Genomic DNA, 24,154 nt, shown 5'->3' with positions numbered 1-24,154 from the left:
GGTGGGGGAAAAAATACACAAAACCATGACAAGTTCAACAAGGAGTTTTGTGTGGAGCTGTATTCATTATGTTAGAGCTCCACCTGCTGGACAGAGACACCACTCAAACTAATGTGGAATAATAATTAAAGAAAAACAACAAAATTTACACATCTGTATATTGATAGTAGAAAGAGTGTGGATTGTGTTAGAAAAGGGAAGTGAGATTATGCCTGCCCCTATCCTGATTCTTTTCTCACCTCCTCTGCATTGTTCATATTTAATTTTCTAAAGACGATCAAATTGTTGAACACTGACTAAAAGTGAGGGACGTCTTCCCACATCTGTTTTTTCAGGTGTGTCAGAATGGGACCAGCTGATCCAGACTTACATGAAAGCTGCTGATCCAGGCAGTCTCCCCATTTAAAGATGGCTTCTTCTTATTGTCCAGTGCTTGCTTGAAGAAGGTCAACCGAAACGTCGCAAAAAATTAAAATATTTGTGCAAGTTACACAGTGTGTGGGATTCCTCCTTTCATGAAAACACTGACTAAAGAAATAATTTCTCCCAAATCCATTGGCATGGATGTGTTATAGAGGGAATCATACATCCATCTAAAGGGAAAGTAGGCATATTACAAAGTGAAGTGGTCTTCTTCCCGTCCCAGTGATAGGAGAAGGTCACGGCGGCTGGTCTTGCAGGTGTTCGGACGCGTGCATTGTGCGATCAATCAAAAAGTGCCCAAGACGAGGTTCCAATAGTAAAAACAACATTTATTAACAACACAATACCTCTTGCGTGTAGTGGCAGGCATGACACGAAACGACACGATGACACGTTCAAAAACTGTGTGCCTTCGGACCAGCAACACCTGGCACTGATTGTCTGGGTTTAAATCACCCCCGCGACCCGGAAGCGTGTGATGTCACTTCCGATGTCAACGGAGGTTATCACAATAAAATAGAAAACAAAATAAAGCTAAAATGGCTCCTACACAAAGTGTCCGTGAAGGTTCTCAGTCATCCAGGTCAACTTATTCTTGTGAAGTTGTAGTAAAAAAGCAACTGGACTTCCTCTCTAGAGAAAAAGTCCAGTTACAAGCATACAGAGTAATGCATGTGACAACAAAACAAACCAATACAACCTCAAAACTAAACTACCAAACCACAAAGAGACATAAAGTGCCACAAAGAACTACAAAACGACAGAAAACCACTGCAAATAGAGATACAGCGAAATACATTAATGATCCTGATTCCAGACTAATCCGAAAATAAACTTAACCGTGACCATTTTAACTCATTATCTCGCCAAAGTAAAACACAGACATGTAGGAGGAGGAGTGGGGCAGAGACCGCGATGTCGGTTAAATTAATGTGGTGAGAAACTACTCTCCCGTTAGCATCGTTAGCATGACTTGCGATTTCGGCGCCGTGCTTAACTTAACATCACAGGCTAACCCGGTTAATAACATAGTTAACGAGCAAAGCTAACATTACATCAGTAACATGCGCAGCCGCAGACATCGATACCTGCTAAATTAGTGCTAGAATTTCACTTACCGAAAAGACAGGGGAAGAACAATGAGTCATATTGTCCGATGGTTACATGAGAAATCATCCAAAAGACACCAACACCACGAATGCAGCCGAGAGATAGTTTTGTTTTTTTCTTTAGCCGTGTTGAGCCGAGGAGTCTCCGAGTGGTAAGCTAACGTTAAAACGGTTTCAAACTGTAACGGCTGTTGTCACGGTGACCAATCTGTCAATCAAAGTGGCCCCGCCCTCAATGACGTTTATCTTCTGGCGGGAAAACCTTTCAGTGGAAAGTCAGTTCACGGAAGAAGTGAACGAGATCACTGGTTGACAGATTCCTAAGTAATCTGAGACATTTTTCGGGAGCTACGGATCCATGAAACAGACTGAATTACATCTTACCAGAGCCACGAATGAAGCGGAAGTCATCTATAAGTATTTTTGGCCGCCTGGCCGTCTCAAAAACCAAGTCTCGCGAGATCACGTCACTCCGTTTGTTTACATGCGGTTTGGCCAGGTAAACTTTTAAAATGCACTATGCTCAAGAATGTGAGATTTAGACTCAAACCAAACTCATGTTTATTGCAGAATTGTGGAAATAGACAATAAATAGACAAAAATAACAATTTCATCACCAAAACGAATTTATTTATTAATTTATACTTTTTATTTATTTATTTATTTTATTTAACCTTTATTTAAACAGGAATAATCCCATTGAGATTCAGAATCTCTTTTGTAAGGGGGTCCTGGCCAAGAAAGCAGCACAGTAGGTCCACATAAAGTACACATGTGGACAACATCAACAAAACAAACATAAACTTTATATTATTTTATTCATAGCTTCCAGCTTTCTCTTGTTAATTAAAATGTGATTGATTCATTCATTTGAAAACTGGACTGAAGGACTATCGACCTCATCCTATTACTGTAAAGATTATTTCTCAGCTTGTAGATCTTATTGATGTCTGTGTGATCTGTCTTCAGGTTTGATAGAGACGTCTGATCGTCACCACGGAGCTGTTGTACCTGCAGGAAAACACAGAGTGAAATGATGTTGTCGCCTCCACAGCAAGTTGTCCATAAGTTGCTGACCGTAGGCTAAACAAACTTGAATTTTCCCAACAAAACTTCTGTCTGAGGTGTTTTACCTGGAGAAGTGGGAGGAGTGGTGAGATGTCAGTCCAGTCTGGTTTAGAGGAGCTGAAGAAGAGGAGGAGGAGGAGGAGGAGGATGAAGAGCAGTGGTCGGTGTCCTGACTGTGGCAGAGACGCTCCCGTCCACAGAAACACAAAGACTCCTCAAGAGGATCCACAGGAATCCCTGCTAGAGCTGCATTCTGACTCACACAGACGGACAGAGAATTAAAATGGACTTGAATGGGAAGGTGCGGAAATCCTTAAATTATACTGTCATCTAGTGGCTGTTCAGTAAAAGTACACCTTTTGTCAAATAAAATCCATTGAGGCTGATAATCAGACATTTAACTAAAGGAGATGTATCTGGAGTCTGGTTTCACAACACAAACAAGTGGACGTGTCAATTTAAACAAAAATCAGAGTTTATACTTGAATACATTAAGATTAACAACAAGATAAGTGCAAATTAGGAAAGAGAGTTATAAAAATGCTTTCTAAAGATTTCTAACCACATGTTTTAAATGGATCTGTTGGTTTCACTGGATCAAGGTTCAGGTTTTTTTTATTGGTTCAGTTCCACTCTCTTCATGATCAGACTAGAAATCCTTTTGGTTTCATTTGAAGGTGTCATTGACTGATGTGACATTTTAAACCTCAGACTGTAAATCTACAATCTCTAAACTTTGCAGTAAAATACTTGCATGCTCTAGTCTAAAGGGAGGTCCTTCATAAAATGGTGCAGAACTAAACCTAAACATGTTATTGAGACTTGTCCTTTTTGTCCCAACAGGAATTGAAGTCACCAGCGTCTGACTCTTTGTTTCCTGCTCTGGTGTGTCTATACCTTCATCAGGAGCCTCTGGTTCTTCATGTCCTGTTTCCATGGCATCACGTACAGTCTGGGGATCATGGGATGTCGGGCCGAGAACGTCGGGATGTGGGAACAGGATCGACTACAGGAGGAAATGTGAGGGGACGGTTTGTTTATTTTGACCTTTGATCTTCTCTGTCACTTTTATTTTTACACTCATTTCAGAGTTTGGTTTCAGATTTTAATTTGAACATTTGCCCTTAAAGTTTCCAGACAAAATGAACTAAGAACTAAACCAAAAATAAAAACCATTCATTTAAACTTCGACCCAACTCATTGACAGGTTAAGAGGTAAACATGTATTTTGTTCTATAGATGGTGATTTATATTTTCCTTGCAAACTCATTTTATTCTCTATAGGTAAATTTTGTAGGTCCGATATTTATCTGTTACAAATAATCACATCAGATTAAAGAAACAGTTTACTTGTTTCTGGGCTCTGAGTTTTAATAATCTATAAACATACTCACTCGTGTTGGTGAGAGCTCCCTGCAGATTCAGCCATGTTTGCTGACGATCGGAGTCGCCCTAGAAACCCCCCCACTGATGCATCATCATCACATGCACACCTTGCAGATGTTTTCAAAGCTTACTTTACGTGCCATTTTTATTTTCACGACAAAGATGAAGTGATAGCTCTGATGAAGGAATCTTAAAATGTATTGTTTTCTCTTTGAAATCTGCCTTTTGTGGAGGAATCAGCAGAAGCTTTTTTTTTCTCTCTCTCTCTCTCTCTCTCTATGTTTGACAATTGATATATTTTGCAAAGAGTCCAGTTGAATTGAACTGTTGATCTTTGCTCAGCAGCCCCTCAGAAGTGTCAGTTTACAGGGCAGGAGAGCTGAGGAGTGAAAGCACGAGCGACCACGATGGAGGATACGATCGGTGTGTTGATCCATTCATTCAACGTCTTCCTGGGTCCTCACTTCACAACACTCCACAACCAAATCACTTCAGATCTCCTACTGTCCGTACTTACAATAGCTACCACAAGGGGCATGCAAACACTTTAAAGAAAAAAGCATGTTTTGATATACAAGCTTGCCAAGAACGATACATTTTGTACATTTAGGACATTTAATGTGATGTCCCGTCGTTAGAGAAACCCATAATCAAGTCAACTGCTTGCAAGTTGGATCCATTATTTGATACCGTGTATTTATATGAATGGAACATGCATGTCGTCTCGGTGTTATCAGAAACCTCCTTATTATGTTTACCTCCACTTTGTTTTTAAGTCACGTGTCAAAAAGGGGTTGATCCATTTGGTACTATTTCTTATGAGAAGCGAGCGTCCTTCTCCATATATAAAATATGAACAAATAAATGCTGCATGCAGCCAGATCTAATGAATCAACGGGTGTTTTTATTTCTTCTCAGGTCTTCAGGTGACAGAACAAACAATGATCACTCACAGATGATGTGTAATTCAACAACTGCTATGACTTGTTCAAACAGCAGTAAAAAGTCGTAGCATTATAGTGAAGTTGTTATAAAATTAAACCAGATTCTGCCACAATTCATGAATTTGAATAGTTTTGTAAATGTTCTATAATATTAGCTTTTTACTCTCTTCAGATATCACTGTTTTTTTGTTGTTGTTTTACAAAAACATGACATGAGACCCGATAAATTTAAAATAATACAAGTAAATTAAATACAATAAAGATTAAAAAAAAAAAATCAAATAGAAAACAGATATTCATACCACAATTTACAGCAATGTAAAACAAACACAATATAACAATAACCCATAGAACCCTTTTTCTAAAAAAAAAAAAAAGGTCCTATGTTCCCCGCTGTGTCTGGACCGGGGAACATCGAACCCTTTTTTCTTTTCTCTATTAGCATAGAGAACAACAGCTGCTTTCTCTGTCAAAGTTCTTGATGTTGAAGCCAAACACTGAACAATGAGGACAGGGACAGAACGACAGGAACCAGATTTACCAATTTAACTTTATTCCATTTAAAAGTTAAGAACACCAGTGGAGCTGAAGAACAATATTCAACAGTTCAAATCGTTCTTGGTATAAAAACCTTCGAGGTAATTATAAAATGCCAAAAGAATTCAACAGAAGATAAAACCTGTAGTAGGCTAGTGACTCCTGTGGTTGGTTACAATTACAGACACTGACATCCTGTGTTGAACATGTGAACTGCAGGATCCTGTTCTCATGCACACATTTTCTTTACAGGAAAAAAATAGGAATACACCCTATATAAAATATGAATCTATCAGTATAGACAGTTGATCTGTATCTGTTACACACCCCAACTTTGTTGGCCCTATGGGGCATAATAACTAGGGTTGGGTCCCGAGAATCGAGAATCGGATGGAACCGGTTCTAATGTTTCGATTCTCCCGCAATCGTTCAGAATTTTTATTTTCGATTCCTCAAAACGATGCTTTAGCAATTTTCATTCACGCCGACCGCCGCGCCCGACCGCCAGTAAAACAGTAAAGTTATGCCTGCACAGACCACCCACAAACCGCGGCTTTAAGCAGGCCGACACATATTGGTTTTCTATTTTTTGCCACATCTTATTTCCTCTCAGAGCTGCGCGCAGCGCACCTATTCACTCAGCCCCTCCTTTACCTGCTCTCTCTCTGTCACACACACATTGACAGCGGACCTGTCTGTGAACTCTCCCTCCTCTCCTACACACTGAAGCCCGTTTAAAACAGAGATCCCGTTATATTTCCTACCCCTCATTACACTGGCGTTGCTTGTTTACATGGGGCTCTCCCTCACAGAGACGTGCAGTCTGCACCGTGACGACCTCCTCCGCTGCCGGTTTAACGGCGGAACAAGGACGCTCCGTGTTCTGTTCGTATATTTTATACAGAACGGCTGGTGGAATCATTTTGCACCAGAATAAAATGAGCTTGTGTCAAAACATTACCATCCGCGAGAGAAAGGATTGTTGTTGGTGTAGAGAAGAGGCTGGCTGAAGTGATCCACAGTTGGAAAAAAAAACAAAACAATGGAAAAAGTTGGCTGAAAGTGAAACACTTAAAGGGGTAAAGTCACTTTGTGACTTGTTATTTGACACAAACTGTAGCCTAAAAATATTAAATATTTACCAAATATTTTGTTATTGTGAAGTCATTTAAATGAATGTAATATTCATTTGATATAATGTAGGCTACCTTCATACATTTAAGACCCCTATCTGCCAGCTCCACAAATAGTCTAATTCTGTGGGAAAAATAACTCAGGTTCTCCCTCATTTTAGACCATGCAGACTTTTTTAACCCCCATTTTTAAAAGAATCGGAATCGAGAATCGATAGGAATCGGAATCGAAACGTGGAATCGGAATCGGAATCGTTCAATTTCAAACGATACCCAACCCTAGGCATAACAATGGACCACCAATGACCCCAAACACCCACACAAAGACACTAAATAAAATAGGAAATGGTTCAATACACAAAATAAGGGTGACAAAAATGAGGAAGAACATAAACATAACAAGATGGGTGTATATAAAAAGGCAATCATTCATGATTTTAGCCAGAACATTAGATTGCAAAGCTTTCTGAGTCTCCAATGTTTTATGCAGCTAATGTACTGAATGTGGCATCTTAAATGAAAGGTAAAGGTATTTGAAAATGATGATTAACTAGGCCGACAAATAATCATATAATTTACTTTATATAACTTGCTATGTCACATTGTATATACCTTGTTCTAAATCAAAAGGCCAAAGATGCAACATGGGTTTGTGGTTTACACAGGTAAAAAGAATTTAATGTCCAAACGATGTCATTGCATTTCCTTCCTGATTTACACATAGGGAAGAAATGAACAAGGATCTCAGGCCTGCTGCTGCCTCATGGTAAATTCCACAGGCCCACCCTGGTCCTGTACCAGTCTCCCAACATAAATTAGCTAACATGTCCACACAAAATATGAATGAAACAGTAGAGAAACTAACTTACAATAAAAAATACAGTTAAAATCAAACCAAATTAAAATAAAAGTAAACCAAACCCAAAATAGATAGATTATTGAAAAATCCCTAAATCAAAACAACTTATCCTGGCAAAGTAAAGTTGCCATTCTACAAGCGTCTCTGCTCCAACCAAGGTTGAGGCTAAATGATGAATCCCAGTATTTCTGCTTTATTGTGATGTAACTTGGTGCTATTTCGGTTTAATCCCGGCGCTGTGGACCTTTTGCTCATGAAATCCAACAGGACCATTGTTCTTCTGGGCTCAGAAGTTTCTCTTTCAATTCATTAATTTCTTTTTCATGTTTTTTCTGCAGTTCCTCCAGTTCTGTCTTGTCACTATCTTCTCCCTGGGTTTTAATTTGGTCTTTCATTTTATTCATCTCTTCTTCATGTATCTTCTGCAGCTCGTCCATTTTTTCTTTCTCAATTCTTTTATTTTCTTTCACAAGTTCACGTTTGAATTCATTCAGTTTCTCCTCATGTTGCTTCTGTAGTTTATCCAGTTCTTCCTTCTGCTTTTGTTGCTCTTGAGCTGCAAACTTCTGTTGCCACTCTTTAATTTCTTGCTGATGTGTAGTAGATAGATCGGCCTTTCTTTTCTTCAGATCTTCTTTACTCTGGACCACAAGTCCCAATGTTTTCATTTCTTCATTCTGTTTTTTCTTCAATTCATCCCGTTCTTCATTCTCTTTTGTTTTACTCTCAAGTGAAAGCTTCTTTTTAAGATCACCCAGCTCTTTTTTGTGTGTGTCCTGCATCATCTTTATGTTTTTCCTGTTTTCTTTCTTTGTGGTCAGAAGTAGCAGAATCAAGTCAGTCACCTCTACTTTGTGTTTGTCCTGAAGTTTACCCATATCAATTTTTGAGTTATCCTGTAGGTTTTTGTATTCTCTCTGTTTTTCCTCTATTTCCTTCTTGAATTGTTTCTTCAGATCCATCACATCATTCATGTGTTTATCTATCAGAGCTGCAAAGTCCTCCTCCTTTTTCTCTCTGAACTCATTGAATTCTTCAGCTTGTTTTCTGGCCTCCTCCTCGTACTTCTTCTTCATCTTCTCCATTTCTGAATTGTACTTTTCCTCTAATTCTTTACGCTCCTTCTCTTCCTGTTCTCTTCTCATTCTGTCCTCTTCTTTTCTTTGGTTTTCTGATTTTTCTCTTTCTTGTTCATATTCTTTTTTAAGTCTTTCTTCCTCCTGTCGTCTCTTTTCATCTTCTTGTTTTCGTTTTTCACACAACTGCTTCCGTTCCTTCTCCCAGACTTCCTGTTGTTTTTTCATCTTCTCTTTACTCTCCTTCAGCTCTCTGTCAATGGTTTCCTTGGATTCTGATTCTGATCTTATTCCATCCTTCAGGTCTTTTATTTTTTGTTCCCACTCTTGTTGTTGAATTTCTTCCAGTCGTCTCTTCTTCTTGTCTTCTCCTTCTCTCTCTTCCTGTACTCTCTGCTTCTCTTCACGTTCCTTCTTTATCTTTTCCTCCATTTCCTTGAGTTGTTTATCTCTCTGTTTTCTCTCTCGTTCAATTTCTGCTCTCTGTTCTTCCATTCTTCTTTTCATGTCCTCCTTTTCTTCCTCATGTTTTCTTTCTAGTTCCTCCTTCTCTCTCTTCATCTCTTCCTTCTCCCTCAGGATCTTGTCCATTTCTTTCTGTATTGCTGCTTCAGCCTCTTGCAGCATCTCATTAGTGTAGTAGCTGCCTCCATTTCTCTTCACCATGGTGTCGATCTTCTTTATCAACTCTTTGACTTGTGTATTATTTTGTTTATCATAGTTGTTAAACACATGGTATCTTCCTCCACACTCAGAGATCAACTTCTTAAAGGACTCATCACATTTGTCTTTGATGTACTCTTCAATGGTCAGCCCATCATATATCAGTGTATCTCCTCTTGTCAAAAGAATGATGGTGAACTTCTCTGAATTCTTTCCAAAGACTTTCTTGATGAGTTTCAGTGTCTCCTTCTCCTCGTCTGTGAATCTGCCGATCTGTAACACCATCAGGAAGACATGTGGACCTGGAGCCAGAAGACTGATACATTTCACCATCTCATCATTAACCTGTTCACGGGACAAGGTTGTGTCAAACAGACCAGGAGTGTCGACAACAACAACAGGACGACCGTCCACTTCACCCTGAGCTTTCTGACAAAACCTGGTGACAGATGTTTGACTTGAATCAGCTTTAAACTCTTTTCCTCCCAGAATGGTGTTTCCTGAAGAGCTCTTTCCACAGCCCGTCTTCCCTATCAGCACAATCCTGAGACAGTCTGAGCTCTGCATGTCATCATCACCTGTGAAATGAAAAGATCTGGAGTTACTCAAAGTTGTGACATTTTAAACACAGTGTAGATCTGAAACTAGTGCAGCTCCTGAGTCAGTTTACTCCTGGGACAAACACCACAGTCGCTTTAACTTATATTCTAATTAATATTCTAATTAATTCTAATATTCAAGTGATAATTAAAGAAAAAAATTAAATGGCAGTAAAAGAAAATCCCACATCCAAGTAATCTTGGATCAAGTCAAAAACATCAAGTGAGGTCCGGAAAAGGTCCCTGAAAAGTGCTATATGAAGATATTGTCAGACTGACCAGGAGGTCAATGGTTCGATGCCCAGCTGCTCGAGTTCACATATCAAAGTGCCCATGGGCAATACTCAACCCAAACTTGCCCCCTGCTCTATCATCCGTGTGTGAATAGACACAATGCACAATAGATTCCAGCATGATGATATGATGATGATCATGTGGATGATGGAGATGTTTCTGGAGTAACAGCATATACGTATGTTTGAGCCAACAGTTGAAGGTAGCAGTTATGCTAGCTTCATGGTGGAGTTCGTCCACACAGTGAACATTGAACGGAGAGAAAATACAGCGTTGGCCTCCAGTGTCTCAATCTATAGCTCTCAGGTCCAGCACTGAGGTTGCCATGGTGACTGGAAGAATTTATAGTTTGAGGAGGAACATAAACATTTGAGAAGTGGATTTCAATTAGATGCAAAATTAGGATGTCTGAATTTGTTTTACAGGAAGAGAAAATACATCAATTTAGATGTAAAAATACTCAATCATTTTTTGATATAAGTTTGGTTGGAGAGATAAATGAAGAAAATAACATGTGGACACAGGTTTAAAGCTGGAAAATAGATTTTTTACTTGATGAGGTCTTTAAAAATTCCATGAAAATAAAGCGTATGGTGGCTTTCTGTTCAGTCTGACACAAAATAATAGATTTCTGGTTGAGACAGGTCAAGAGACAGTTGCAATTTACAAAATGTAAATGGATGGAAACATGTAAGAAACATTTAGTTGTGTGATGCTTGAAACTTGTGTTTGAGGGGAACAGCATGATTCCTTGCAACAGGTTTTATGTGTTCCAACAGGAAAAAAGCAGATGGCAAGATTTGTTCAGATTTGTTTGTGCAAAAAACTTTTTGATCTCTACTTTTTGCCATTCATATACAGTAGTGAACTTGTGTACATATTAATACTGTAGGTATAACAATGAAAAAAAAGTCTGTTAAAATAACCATAGGGTAGCTAAAAGGAAATAACATTGGGCCCTTGTGAGATACCAGAGCAGGAGAAAAGGTGACATGTGACCATCAATGGAAGACACAACAGCTACTCTTATTTGTATGAGTTGGTATAATTGTGTTTAATTTTTGTATGTTATTTATTTGAGTCTGATGTAAAGGATTTATATCCTGTATCAGATATTTTTCATTAAATTTCATTAAATTTCATTAAATTTGAAAGAATGAAGAGAACCACTCTGTCCCCAATATTCCACCCAGTGTCTCAGCTTGTCTGCTACGATCACGATTAATATATTTAGTTTGGAAATAATTTTCCATGAATGTCTGTTGGCTGTTCTTAGTTCCTGCCTCACTGCATTTCGCCCCTCAGTGATTAAATGCACACACACAAGCACACAATTATCCACATTTGATATACCCGTACATAAAAATACATTACTTACAACTGTCAACACCTTTTGTTGTCCAGACATCAAGTTCAGCCTGTAGCTCGGTGATGCGTTTCTCTTGGTGTATGATCTTCTCTATTTGGGCATGTGCAAAGGTTTGACTTGTGTAGCAGGATGGTTTGTCTTTGTCAACTTGTATCTTGTCGACAGTGTCCATCAGCTCAGGAATCTGCTGTTTCTCCTTGATGTTGACAACAACAGATCTTCCTCCACAGCTCTGACAGAGCTCCTGGATGTCTCTGTTATCTCTGACAAAGTTAACAACAGCTGGAGCTTTAGGATCTGACTTAGCAGTGAACAGGATCATGGTGAAGTCATTGACTCTACAGCTGAATGTGTTCTGGATGGTTTCTAACTCTCCTTTGTCTTCATCAGTGAGGGGACCCACAGGTAGGACCAGGATGAAGCCATGGACACCCTCAGGATCACAGAGGGAGATACACCTGAGTGATTCCTCCATCACTTCCTCCTGAGGTTTTCCATACAAGGCAGGAAGCTCCACCAGGGAAACCTGACGTCCACACACCTCTCCCTGATGTTTAACACACTCTGATGAGTTGGAGACTGAATGAAGCTCTGTCTGACCTAAAATGGCCTCAGCTGCTGAAGTCTTCCCTGCTCCTCTCCTCCCACACAGAACCAGGTTTAGAGCTGCTTTCATGGGTTCAGACTTTGGTCTCCAGGTCTCTTCAGTGAAGGTGAGGAAGGTTCCTTTGTTTTCATGAACAATGTTTTCAATCTTCTTCATTAGCAATTTGTGATCATTTTCAAACATGTTGTGTTGTCTCTGTCCACAGTCTTGAAGCAGCAGGTTAACAGAGAAACTTGTTTGAGTATCCTCATGTGTTATTACGACCATTGAGTGTTTCAAAGCATCTTGACCAAACAAACTCAGGATGAAGTTTAGTGTTCTCTTGCTCTCTTTAGTGAACTCAGAAGGCTTCACCAACAGCAGCAGAGCATTTGGTCCAGGGGAACAAAGAGACACACACCTCTTCACCTCTTCCGCCACTGCTTCCACAGACAGACTGAACATGTCTGGAGTTTTCACCACTGTTAATGGTTTTCCACTCCACTCTCCTTTGGCAGCCTCACATTGCTTTTGTGGGTTCACTTTTGAAAATGTGAAGAATTTGGTGCCAGTGATAGATCTGAAGAGTGTTTTCTTTTTGTCATCACTTTTACCAATCATCACAATCCTCAGTTCATCTGCTATAAAATCACAAAAATAAAACATTAAACATTGAAGAATACGGAAGAGGAGTAGGGCCACTGTAAAAACAACAACAACGAGTTCTGACTTTTTTTCTCAGAATTCTGAGTTTTTTGTGAAAATTCTCCATAGCTCCAGAGACCAAGCTCAAGACCACTCTCCCTGTTCCTCGGCAATGGCACCAGCAACTTTACCAGCACTGGTATACAGAGCCTAAGCGGAAGTGGAAGTGGCCATCAATTCAGAAAAAATCTCCATGTAAGTGAATGAGAGTCAAATTTTATTTTGTGGTCTGATTGAATTGTGTCATGAGAAAAATACGTATATGACCTTAGCCTGTTTAAAACATTGTGTTTCATGACAAAAAATCAGCAGTTTGTCGTAAAACAGCAAAGGAAGAATGTATTTTCTGTGACGACGCTCTACGGACTACAGATCGGGTGTCACAAAAAATATCATCAACTGACACGAGAAACAGCGGCATGTGGTGTGTGACGTCACCTACGCAACCTGTAGTCTTTCTGGTTACGGATTTTTTGGAATTTTATGGTATAATAGTTTTACAACTAACTGCTGATTTCTTGGCATGAAACGCAATGTTTTAAACAGGTAGAGGTCAGATATTTTTCTCATGGCACAATTCAAGTGGATCACGAAATAAAATCTTGGATCCCGTTCACTTACATGGAAATTTATTCTGAATTGAGGTCCCATGGTGACGTTACTTCCTGCTTCCACTTCAGCTCTTTGTAGGAATTCTGAGTTAAGGTCAGAATTCTGAGAAAAAAGTCAGAACTCAGTCACTTTTTTTCCATCTTTTTTTGTGGCCCTAATCCTCTTTAATAGATGAAGAATACAATGAACACATTGTCATTAAAGCTCTTTGAGAAGTCATAGAGATATGTAAGTGCAAGTCTGTATGATTTTGTACTAAATTCACTATATTGACTGTAATCAATAATTTATTTAAAGCAGAAGTAAGCGCTCCGGTCGTTTTCGCTAATGCTGCGTTCCAGGCCGGCTTTTGAAATCGTAAATTACAGTTTCAAGTCACAACTTACGACTTTGTAGCGTTCCAGGCAACCCACTCGTGTTTTTCCGACCTGTTTTACCTGTGAAAGTCACTATAACGGCCACTCGTAACTTCTGACCGGTGAACTCGTACCAGATCGAACTGGTACAACTTCACAGGACGGAAAAACACGAGTTACGAGTTTCCTTGAACGCACCATAACAGTCCTCGTCCCTGCGTCGCCACATTCACGGCGTCCCTTGGCTGCACACACAGCCCTGCATGCCGTTCTCTCTCCTCATTGGATAAAAACTATAGGATACGATAAATGTTTTCTCCTCGGCTCAGAGCAGAGCAGAGGGACTGAGAGACCCGTGTTTCGGTCCAAACACTCTATGTAAGTGATTGCTGTCGGAAGATACAACTATTTAAGACTTATATTAACACAAATATATCACTTACTTCTGCTTTAATAAAGATGTAGACATCAATGAATGATTGCATCACTATTGTGTATCAAACAGTTTTCACAAATTTTCTGTGTTAAAGTCTATTGAATGATCACCTATACATTTTCTCTGTTTGTTCATTATGGATCTTTTTCAGTCAGTTACCCTATAACTATACCAAATGACAGTTTACTTTTCTAAATATAAAAAAGCTGGATGGCGACGTGTTTCAGACTTAGGAATTTACTAGAATGATGAGTAGATTGCTGGTCTGCAGTTAACTTATTCTACTGTAAATCTAAATCTTGCGTTAATTACTGCTATTGTATTTTCTTGGATAATAATGACATTAAATAAACATTTGATTTATATATACTTACATGTTTGGGTCCTCGTACATTTACTGTGAGTTTTCACCCCTGTCAAAGACACAGTGACATCAAGTACAACAATGTGATTCTGTTTTTTGAGTGATTAATAATTAAAGTTGTAATTTACTGAGAGATTGTCCTGCACTTACCAACATTTTTTGTAGGAGCCAAGTTCAAACTGGTTCCTCCCTCTTGTTTCAAGTTCTTCTGATCACATGTTAAACCTGATGATGCTTCCTCAAAAACATCACAGTTCACATGCCCATTTTTTTTCTTCACAATTTGACCCATTCTTGTTAACAGCTCTGGAAGTTCAAGGTTCTCCTGCTTCAAGTATCTGTCTCTACAGGTTCTGATCATGTCTTTTAATGGTGGATGGTTCATGTAGTTTTCACCTGAACTCTCCTCTCTGGGTGTTGATATCAGTATCAGTGAATGATCAAATGATTGATCACTGAAGAGTCCCAGGACTCTGCAGAGCCTCAGGTTGTGTTCCTCAGTGAAGTCTTGAGGCTGTAGAACCAGCAGGAACACATGAGGTCCAGGATCAGAGAGACTCACACAGTCCTTTATAAACTCTGTCAATTTGTCTTCAGAGATGTTTGGATGCAGCAGATCTGGAGTATTAATGAGGACTATTTGTTTCTCCTTCCACTGTCCACTTTCTCTCTGACAACGGTCTGGTTCTTCTTCAGTGTTGAACTTGGTCTCTCCCAGTATGAAGTTCACCACTGAACTCCTCTCAGACCAGCTGTTCCCCAGCAGAACAACCCTCAGCTCAGACACTGAAAAGAAAATTAATTCTGTCAATGGCAGCAGCAAAGGCCTTTTTAATAGTGCAGTGTGTGTACAGTAGATCAGCTATATGCCATTGTAATGTTAAATCACCTCTGTGTGTTGTCTTTTTTTCCACAGTGTTAAACATTCATTTGTGACAGAAGCAAGATTGTGCCTCATGTTCAATATTATTTTATACCTTACCAGTAAATGTTTGTACTTTGATGTTGTCAGTCATACATTTAATCACTCTCTAAAACTTTGCGCATTTTTTCTCTCCCCCCTTACCTCCGATGCACACATTGTTTAAATTACTAATGACAAAATACAATAATCAATATAGGAAAGGTAAGATCAGGTTAATCATATATTATCATGCCATATCTTAATGGACACACAACATGAATGGTATTTTCAGCATCTTTGGACAAACACCAAACACTGTCAGTTCAGTTTGACTCACTGTCAGGTGGCAGGTCATGAAAGCTGCTGCCGCACTCAGGAGTTTGAGATTCTTCTGTAACTATAAGGATATGAAACTTGAAAAGTAAGTATTTATTTTACATGTAATCTAATACAGTGGCATCATGAAAAACCAGAATGTGTGTAGGTTCCTACACTACTGATATTACTTAATGATTGTTTGAATAAAAAGGAGTAAAGATTATGTAGTTCCTCAGATGGACTGATATCTCATGCAGGTTAACTCACAGTTTGGGCGGATGGGTGGAGGGCTCATGCTGCTCCTCCGTCTCCGGGAGATTAATTCACCATTGTCTAAAAACATAAATATAGATTTAACCTCAGACATATATTTAAAACCTTTCAAATGATACAACTATTTTCACAAATATGCTCCATGGGAAGAAGAAGAACAGGGAAGAGATTTCAGTTAATGTGCTGCTGACTTTGATGAAACGAACAGCAGTAATTACTGTCACAGTATTAAGTTGACTTGGGAAAAACACTGAATTAGGAAAGGATAAATACTGTAAGTGGAGTAAATATAATATGTGAAGGTATCACTATTTTTATAATGAATCTTAACTGTGACTTACAGGTTATACACAATCATTCTGTTTCTTCAGTCTAGTCCTTCACTAATGAATCACTGTGGATTCAGATCTCATGTAAAAACAGACTTACTGTTGGGTGCCACAACTTAAGAGCTGCCACTGCCACAGTGCCTCAGATGCATCCCATAATTTAAAGAGATGTCAATATTCAGTCTGTTATCTACGGAAGCGTATTGCATTCACTTGAATAATAATAATTATTAAAAATCATTTTTTTCTGAGTAATTTGTTTTGGTTTGTTTTTTAAATATTTTTTTCTGTTCTTCTGACTATTTTTTTTCTGTTTTTTGTGGTAATTTTTTTCTGACGTAGCTATTGAGATTTTAAAATCCCACGGGAAGCTCCCACCTGCAAGTAACGTAAGGACTGATTTCAAAATAAATGTGCTACATCAGACTGCTCTTTTCTGAGTGACACTCTCTGAGGTGGAGTTCTGTAATAACAGGTAGTTTCCTTTCAATTTGAGATTGTGTAACTATAAGGAAGGATATGAAACTTGAAACATTTAAAGTAAGTACTTATTTTACATGTGATCTAATACTATAGCATCATGAAAAACTAGAATACATGTAGGTTCCTACACTAAGCAATACTGATATTACTTAATGATTGTTTGAATAATAAGGAGTAAAGATTATTTAATTCCTCAGATGAACTGATGTCTCATGCAGGTTAAACTCACAGTTCGAGCGGATGGCTGGGCTCCTGCTGCGGTTCTGGGATTTGTCTAAAAACATAAATATAGATTTAACCTCAGACAAACAACTTTCACAAATATACACATTGCCCCATGGGAAGAAGAAGAACAGGGAAGAGATTTCAGTTAATGTGCTGCTGACTTTGATGAAACAAACAGCAGTAATGGGCTCTTTGCACAACTCCAATACTTCCTGAACTTAGTGCTGCTCCTTCATTTCCTGTCTGACATTATTGGACAACCTGATTAATCCAGGTGTGTCTGAGTAGTCATAGTAGGTTGTCCAATAATGTAAGACAGGAAATGAAGGAGCAGCACTAAGTTCAGGAAGTATTGGAGTTGTGCAAAGAGCCCATTACTGTCACAGTATCAAGTTCACTTGGGAAAAACACTGAATTGGAGAAGGATAAATAATATTCTCATTTGTCCAGGTCATAGTTATCTCAAAGAAAGCCAAAGCCAAGAGGCTTCATCAGTTCATGTTCACACTATATTGCGCTAAATGTACAGTATTCAAATTACCCCGCGATCTCTTTTTTCAATTTAATAGCAAGAGCTACAATGCAGCACAGAAACTCCATGTTGTAGACTTGTTGTAGAATAACATTTTTTATTAAAAAATAGGAACAGAAAACCTTGTTGTCCCAGTTTGTGATCCTCAAAAATAGACTGCGACTTATTCCAGCGCGATTTATATTACGGTAATGTCCAACTATCAGAATATAGTGACAGTTCCAGAAAATATGGCTGAATAATTGTTACCAACTGAAGCTTTAACTGTGTGTGTGTAAGATGAGAGAATGTGTGCATTTTTTAATAACATTGGTTCTGCTTTCAGCCTTGCTGCCTCTATGTGGGAAACACAGACTCAGTCAGTTATGCATTTAGTGTCCTCCTTTTCCTTCCATCTGCCTATCAGCCTTAGCTCATGCATATCACAGACATGCACAAACACACACACACACACACACACACACACACACGAAAACATTGTCTTAGTTATTTATTTATTTATTTGTTTTTGTTGTTTTGTTTGATAGGTTATACAGTAGTTATCATTGTGTATTTTGACATATTAGAATTTAACATCCCCTCTTGTTTCGTGTTGTAATGAATATTTGTTTTTCCTGTATGTTTGTTTTTCACCCCTGTTTTAAACTTGTATTGTTCCCTGTTTCATGTTCTGTATCGCACTATGTAATAATAAAAAAAATAAAAAATAAAATAAAAAAGTAAATAAAAAAGTAATGCATTTTGTGACAACGACACAGTTGTGCTGTGAGAAGGCCGCACTGTACTGTATAAGATTCATAAGTTGACTTACAAGTTGAAGTAGAGCCTTTCAAGCTCGCTATATTTAAGTCAGACTTGTAAATTAGTGACAAAAATCTAATTCATCTGAAAGTATTTCTCATACTCTAGTTTGATGGCCTCTTTGAAGGCCGGGATGGAAATAAATTTGTCCAGTTTGAGGTGTTTTTGTAGTGCATTCCAGTCATGAGAATTAAAACTTTGAAAGTTCATGTGGACATGTGATACTGTAATGCATTATATAATTTTAAGAGAGGATAACTTTCACATTAGCTAATTTAATTGTGCATACGCAGGCTGAGAAAATTTGTATTTTAACATAGCATTGGTTCTTCTTTGATCTCTGTGGGAAACAGGAAGTCAGAGTCAGTTAGTTACGTGTTTTTGAAACATGTTTCTTCAACCACAACCAGTCACAGGTCACGTCCTCTGGGTCTGAACTTCTGACCTCAGTCAAGTGTGACAGCTACAGTGTCTGTGTCTGGATGAATGTGTCGCTGTCGAACATCCCTCAGAAGTTTCACTATGAACAATATTTTCCATTTGATGTGTTTAAGAGACAACAGGACGTGTTGCTGTAAAATTAATAAAACTGAACAACAATCTCTCATCAGTCTCATTAGCTGTAATGTTCTGTTTATCTTTAGAGAAAGCAACACTGACAACAAGAGAACAGAAATGCAAAGACAGAACCACGAGAACAAATTAAAATATGGCTACATGACACTGATCACAGTCAGAAACTGTGCAGAAATTGTACAGTGTAATATCTGAGAACCTCTGTTTTCTATAAGTGGTCCACTAACACATTAACAAACCCAGGACATTTTGTGTACATTCAGACATGGATTATCAGCGTCACCACTACGTTATCTTGGAAATAGTGTAAGTCAATCGATAAGCAGATGGCAGGTATATTAGGTTTATACAGGGTCCAATTAATGGGAATCCATTATGGGGACAGAGTGTGAACTAATCCAGATACAAGTTCATACATTTAAATCTGACTTGTATAAAAGCTATAAAAGCTTAAGATATAAATGTACTGCACTGTACAACATATATCAAATACTCAAATTAATGTACGATAGTTTGAGCAACAACAAGCAAAAAAAAAAAAAAAAATCAATACATGTACTGCACAGGTCTCAGTACTGTGAACCGCTGTCCTATGGTCTCTGATGAACCATCACATTCATGAATGTGTTCCTCAATATAGACTGAGTGACTCACCAGGTTCATTACTCATCTTGTCAATCAGCAATGGTTCATGTGGAGACCAGCTGCAGGTTTAAGACTAAAAAAACAAAGAAAGAACAAACATGAAACAAGTTAATAAATAATCTATAACCTTTTACAATGTCATTTTGCAAACAAATCAAAAGAGATTAAAGTCAAAAGTACAACAGAGACACAAACAAACAGCACACACTCTCACACACACACACACACACACACACACACACACACACACACGAGTCAATGATTGGAACATAGGACATGATGGTAAATATCCAAAATACTTGAAAGGTCTTCTGCACGGGCTTGACCCCAGGTGACCCCCGCCAATAAGAAGCAGGGACACATCTTCAGTTGTATTCCCCAGCATCATCATCCACCGCTACTTTCTTTTATAATATAGTTTTAAATGATCGCCTATATTTGTTTGTTTTTGCTGCTTGTTTATTTCACCATTTTCTGTCACACTGAAGATGTCATCAACGTGATGATGATGACATAATGCAGATGCGGGGTGAGACATGGGTTTTTGGCCAGTGGGAAAGGAGCCGTATGCAGATTGTAAGTGGGTCGACCCGTGTTAAAAAAAACGTTGATCCGCTAATTTTAGTGGGAAAGCGGCTCAAGTGTTGTCTGAACACAAAATGTAATCCCCCTTCCCTGGTTTTAATGCACCATATAGTACACGTCTCTTAAAATAATTAATGAATTAAAAGGGGAAAAAAGAAAAGAAAAGGAAAGGGGTGTTGGGGGGCGGTGGGCGGTGGGCCGGTCCCATGCGGGTCGGCGAGGGCCCGAGGTATACAATAAATTCAAAGAACCCCCTCCTCCTCCCTCTCTCCATATTGTTACTTCTTTTTTTTTCTTTTCCTCTCCTAATTTAAAAAAATTTTTTTTTATCCTATTCCACTTACCAACCTTATCATCTTTCACCAAAGATTTGTCTTTGCTCATAATAGTGTTTTGCGTGTTCTGTAATTTTGTCTACTTATTTCTATGATTATTATTATTTATTTTCTTTCTGTTATTACTTAAGACCACTAGTCACACTCCCAAGCGTATGCGCACACACACACACACACAAACATACATAAAACCAGAAAAAGTTGTTGTTATTATTATTTACTGTTGTTTACACCTTGTATTGTCTTTCTGTATTGTCACTGTAATAAAAAAAAAAAAAAAAAAAAAACGGCGGAGCAGAGCCATGAGCTGCTCAGAGCTACGCTACGGAGGCTCATGGGATTTCTTGGTTTCCCTCATCAAACTCATCAAATACACAATCCAGCAACTCCACAACACTCTTGTCGTCAACCTAATTGAGAACACTGATGTTGTGGGTAAGTTGCAGTGTAGAGTCATAAACTGAGCCAGAGCTATTCAAGTTCATTGTATTTAAATTTGACTCATTTTACAGCAACAAATAGCAAACTATTTTTAAAACTATGTGGAAAAATATTATTTTGTTTTGGATTATGGTGCATTTAAAAGGAATTTCTAGGAGTATTTTAATTAGTGAACTCTGGTGCTTTCCAACTCAGACAGTGAAGCTAGTGTGAGAACAACAAGCTGTGTGAATCAGGCTGATCAATCATCAGAGCTGTAATTTAATTGTGTATGTGTGGGCACCAAAAAGGAGAACAGCAAACAGGAACTCAGAGACAGTTACATGTTTCTGAGACACGTTTCTTCAACCACACACAGTCTATATGAAGAACAGTGACACCACACAAGTCACGTCCTCTGTCTCTCAGCCTCACCAGCTAGCTCCACCACTATGATATTTTCAACCAAACTTAGGACTAGGCCTGTTACGATACACATGTCGAAATCGACACTCTGTTCTAAGACACGAACCTGTGTCGCCAATGAAATGGCAGAACCGCGACACATCCATTCAAACGCTCCGTGTCTGTTTTTTTTTTTGCTTTGCCTATAAGGCACAGACAGCAAGTTTGTTTCCTAAACTTAAATAGTCTCCACAATGGAGTTAAGTTCTGTTTATTTTTTAACAGTATTTTGTTTGAGAAAAGAGAATAGTTTCTTTGTTTTTCATCTATTATTGTTATAGTTAGGGCTCGCGACGAAATGTTTTATTTGGATGTTTATTTATTCTAATTTCTATTTCTAGTGATTTTGCGGGTATCAAGTTCATTTCATTTTTTTCCACACGTGGCAGGACGAAGGAGGGCCCGGGCAGGGTTTGAACCACAGTCTCCCGCCCGGGTAAGAGTCAACTGTCACATCTCTCCCTCTCTTTTCACAAGCTCGTGCTCCACGCAGGCTGCCACCCACCACTGGTGCGACATGGATCCTGCCAACAACGCCAGAATGTGGGGTTTGGGTTTGAATTTTCCTCATTCACCTCAGACTTCAAAACAACTTATTTTAAAACTAAATAAAGTGTAAGAATCTAAAAGCAGCTTCAGTGTCTCTTTACAGTCTGAGCTATTTTATTCAGTGCTTTTTAAAAAGAGTTTATGTCTGAAAAGATTCCTGATTTATGTAAGTTCAGTTCTTCCTTGTTAGGGGTGCTCAACTGTCATGTGGTCAGAGCTCATCCCATGTTGGCGCTGAAGCAGCAACAGCTGAGAAGATCTTATTAAAACCTATTAAAATGTCAAAAAAATAACATTGAAGTTCTTCCTTGTTGTATCAACTACTTTTTAAGTCACTTTTCCTTCCTATACAAAACATCAGTATCAGATCAATTCTCTTCATAAATGTTGAAGTTCACTCACCTGCTGCAGTTGTTGCTGCACCTGCAGAGACTTCAAACTGAAACTGGAGGTGACAGTTCAAAAGAGAAAAGGAGGAGGAGGAGGAGGAGGTTCCATCATGCACGCTAACATGCGCTCTGGATACAGCAGTGAGGTGGTAGAAATGGAGAACAGAGATTTACTTTAATTTCTCTCTTTTTTTTTATCACACCCAACCATAACTACATTTACAATTAATTCCAGTATCCCTGGCTGATCAAAGGCATTTTACAGAGTGCAGAAATAATCTGGTTTAATGGTATTACAAGTATAAGAAACCACAAATGCTACACAATACATTATAATTCAGAGAGAGAGAGCACTAAAGCTATATTTCCTTCAAGTAGTGCCAATAACAGAAATAAAATAGTGTCACACAGTATCACTAGAGCTCTCAGTTACTATATAAATCCATAGAAGAAAATATGCAGAGTATGTTTAACATACTGTGCAGAGTTTTGTCTCCCCCCTCTGGCAGTGAGAGGAATTACAGAAATACTGCTGAATACAGAGACATTTCTACAATTCAAGGATGATAATAATTCATTATTAAAGCAGACATACAGTCTATTTCTGATGTTTTATAATTGGCAACCTGTCCAGCAGCACGAGGTGCTCAGTCTCTTCTCTTCTATCAGCAATCTCCAACAATAACAGCCTTCTTCACTACTAAGTCCTTCCATTGAACTCTGAGTTCCTTCTTCATCTGGAGCATCAGATACTTCATTTTCTTTGACTTTCATTGTGCTCCACAATAGTTATTGTCGATGTAACCTGCTCCATCTCCCCATAGATTCAAACTGAGAGCAGAGAGAATGTAAAAGTGATCTGAATTTTCAGAACTGAAACTGAAACTAATGATTTATGATGCAGTGCAGCAGCAACCAATTGGAATACAATTTGTATAATTTATGTCATATTTTAACTTGCATACACATTTTAATACTATACTACTCTTAAGTGCAATTTTGATGCTGTTTGCACAGATAATTAATCAGTGTTTTTTTTTAATACACACACAAACACACACACAGGATGGTATATTATGTATGTTTTATGTTAAATAAAAATCAAATCAAATCAATGCTTTTTAGGGCAACAAAATGCAAAACAAGACTCTTTTAGACAAAGAGCATGTTATTTTCTACAGGTGAAAACACTTAACGACGGTAAGTTGATCTATGGTCTTAATGAATGACACCAGACATACATTCCAAGGGGAGCACTACGGAGGCTCCTGTCATACATTTACAGACACCTTGTGGTGAACATGAGTACTGCAGGATCTTTTTCAATACGATTATTCAAAAATACTCAATTACAGCTAAAAGTCTTGAGTGAAAAGTGAGTTTAAAGTGAGTTTAATTGGTAAAATGCATCAAAACATCATAGTAAAATTTCTTTGTCTGACTCTGACAATGTATCCTGCAACTAACATTGAATTATTAAACATTAAATCAGCAATGTAACATCAGGAGGACATGATGATTTTTTTTGTAACAAATACTGATCCAAATAATGAAAATGTTCATCACTTCAAAAGGAGGTTCTTATCTTTTTCAAAGAGAACACTAGAAACCAAAATTATTTATATTCAAATCTTAAAATGAGATAAGTGTATTATTACAAAATAGGCTACCTAAACAAATGTAAAAGCAAAGCAAATATAAAAACCATTAACTGGACTTGAGACATACAACTACAGTATGATAAAATCCTAAAATACAGGCATGCCACTGGTGAAAGATCTACTCCTCTGTGTTCAAAAAGGTACA

The 24,154-nt window shown here is 38.3% G+C and overlaps 3 protein-coding genes across 4 annotated transcripts in view; all 3 read right to left on the bottom strand.

Annotated features, from left to right (window-relative positions):
• Nucleotides 1–24,154, bottom strand: part of gramd2b (GRAM domain containing 2B) — a 339,132-nt gene that overhangs the window by 192,161 nt on the left and 122,817 nt on the right. The gene's annotated exons all lie outside the window — the stretch shown is intronic.
• LOC146980834 (sperm-associated microtubule inner protein 10-like) lies at nucleotides 2,361–4,048 on the bottom strand. Its single transcript, XM_085788075.1, has 4 exons — nucleotides 3,995–4,048; nucleotides 3,498–3,606; nucleotides 2,666–2,853; nucleotides 2,361–2,543 (listed from the first exon to the last, which is right to left on the bottom strand). The coding sequence occupies exons 1-4, from the start codon at nucleotides 4,027–4,029 to the stop codon at nucleotides 2,498–2,500; spliced, it is 378 nt and encodes a 125-aa protein (XP_085644201.1). The 5' UTR covers nucleotides 4,030–4,048; the 3' UTR covers nucleotides 2,361–2,497.
• Nucleotides 7,711–19,630, bottom strand: LOC146980833 (uncharacterized). Its single transcript, XM_085788015.1, has 5 exons — nucleotides 19,615–19,630; nucleotides 14,670–15,323; nucleotides 14,530–14,568; nucleotides 11,470–12,687; nucleotides 7,711–9,776 (listed from the first exon to the last, which is right to left on the bottom strand). The coding sequence occupies exons 1-5, from the start codon at nucleotides 19,628–19,630 to the stop codon at nucleotides 7,711–7,713; spliced, it is 3,993 nt and encodes a 1,330-aa protein (XP_085644141.1).

This window comes from Trachurus japonicus, chromosome 9 (assembly GCF_045865225.1).
Source record: "Trachurus japonicus isolate A0001 chromosome 9, Traja_1.0".
NCBI lineage: Eukaryota > Metazoa > Chordata > Actinopteri > Carangiformes > Carangidae > Trachurus > Trachurus japonicus.
The sequence above is the reverse complement of the archived record's forward strand: the minus strand, read 5'-3'. Positions and strand labels throughout refer to the sequence as shown.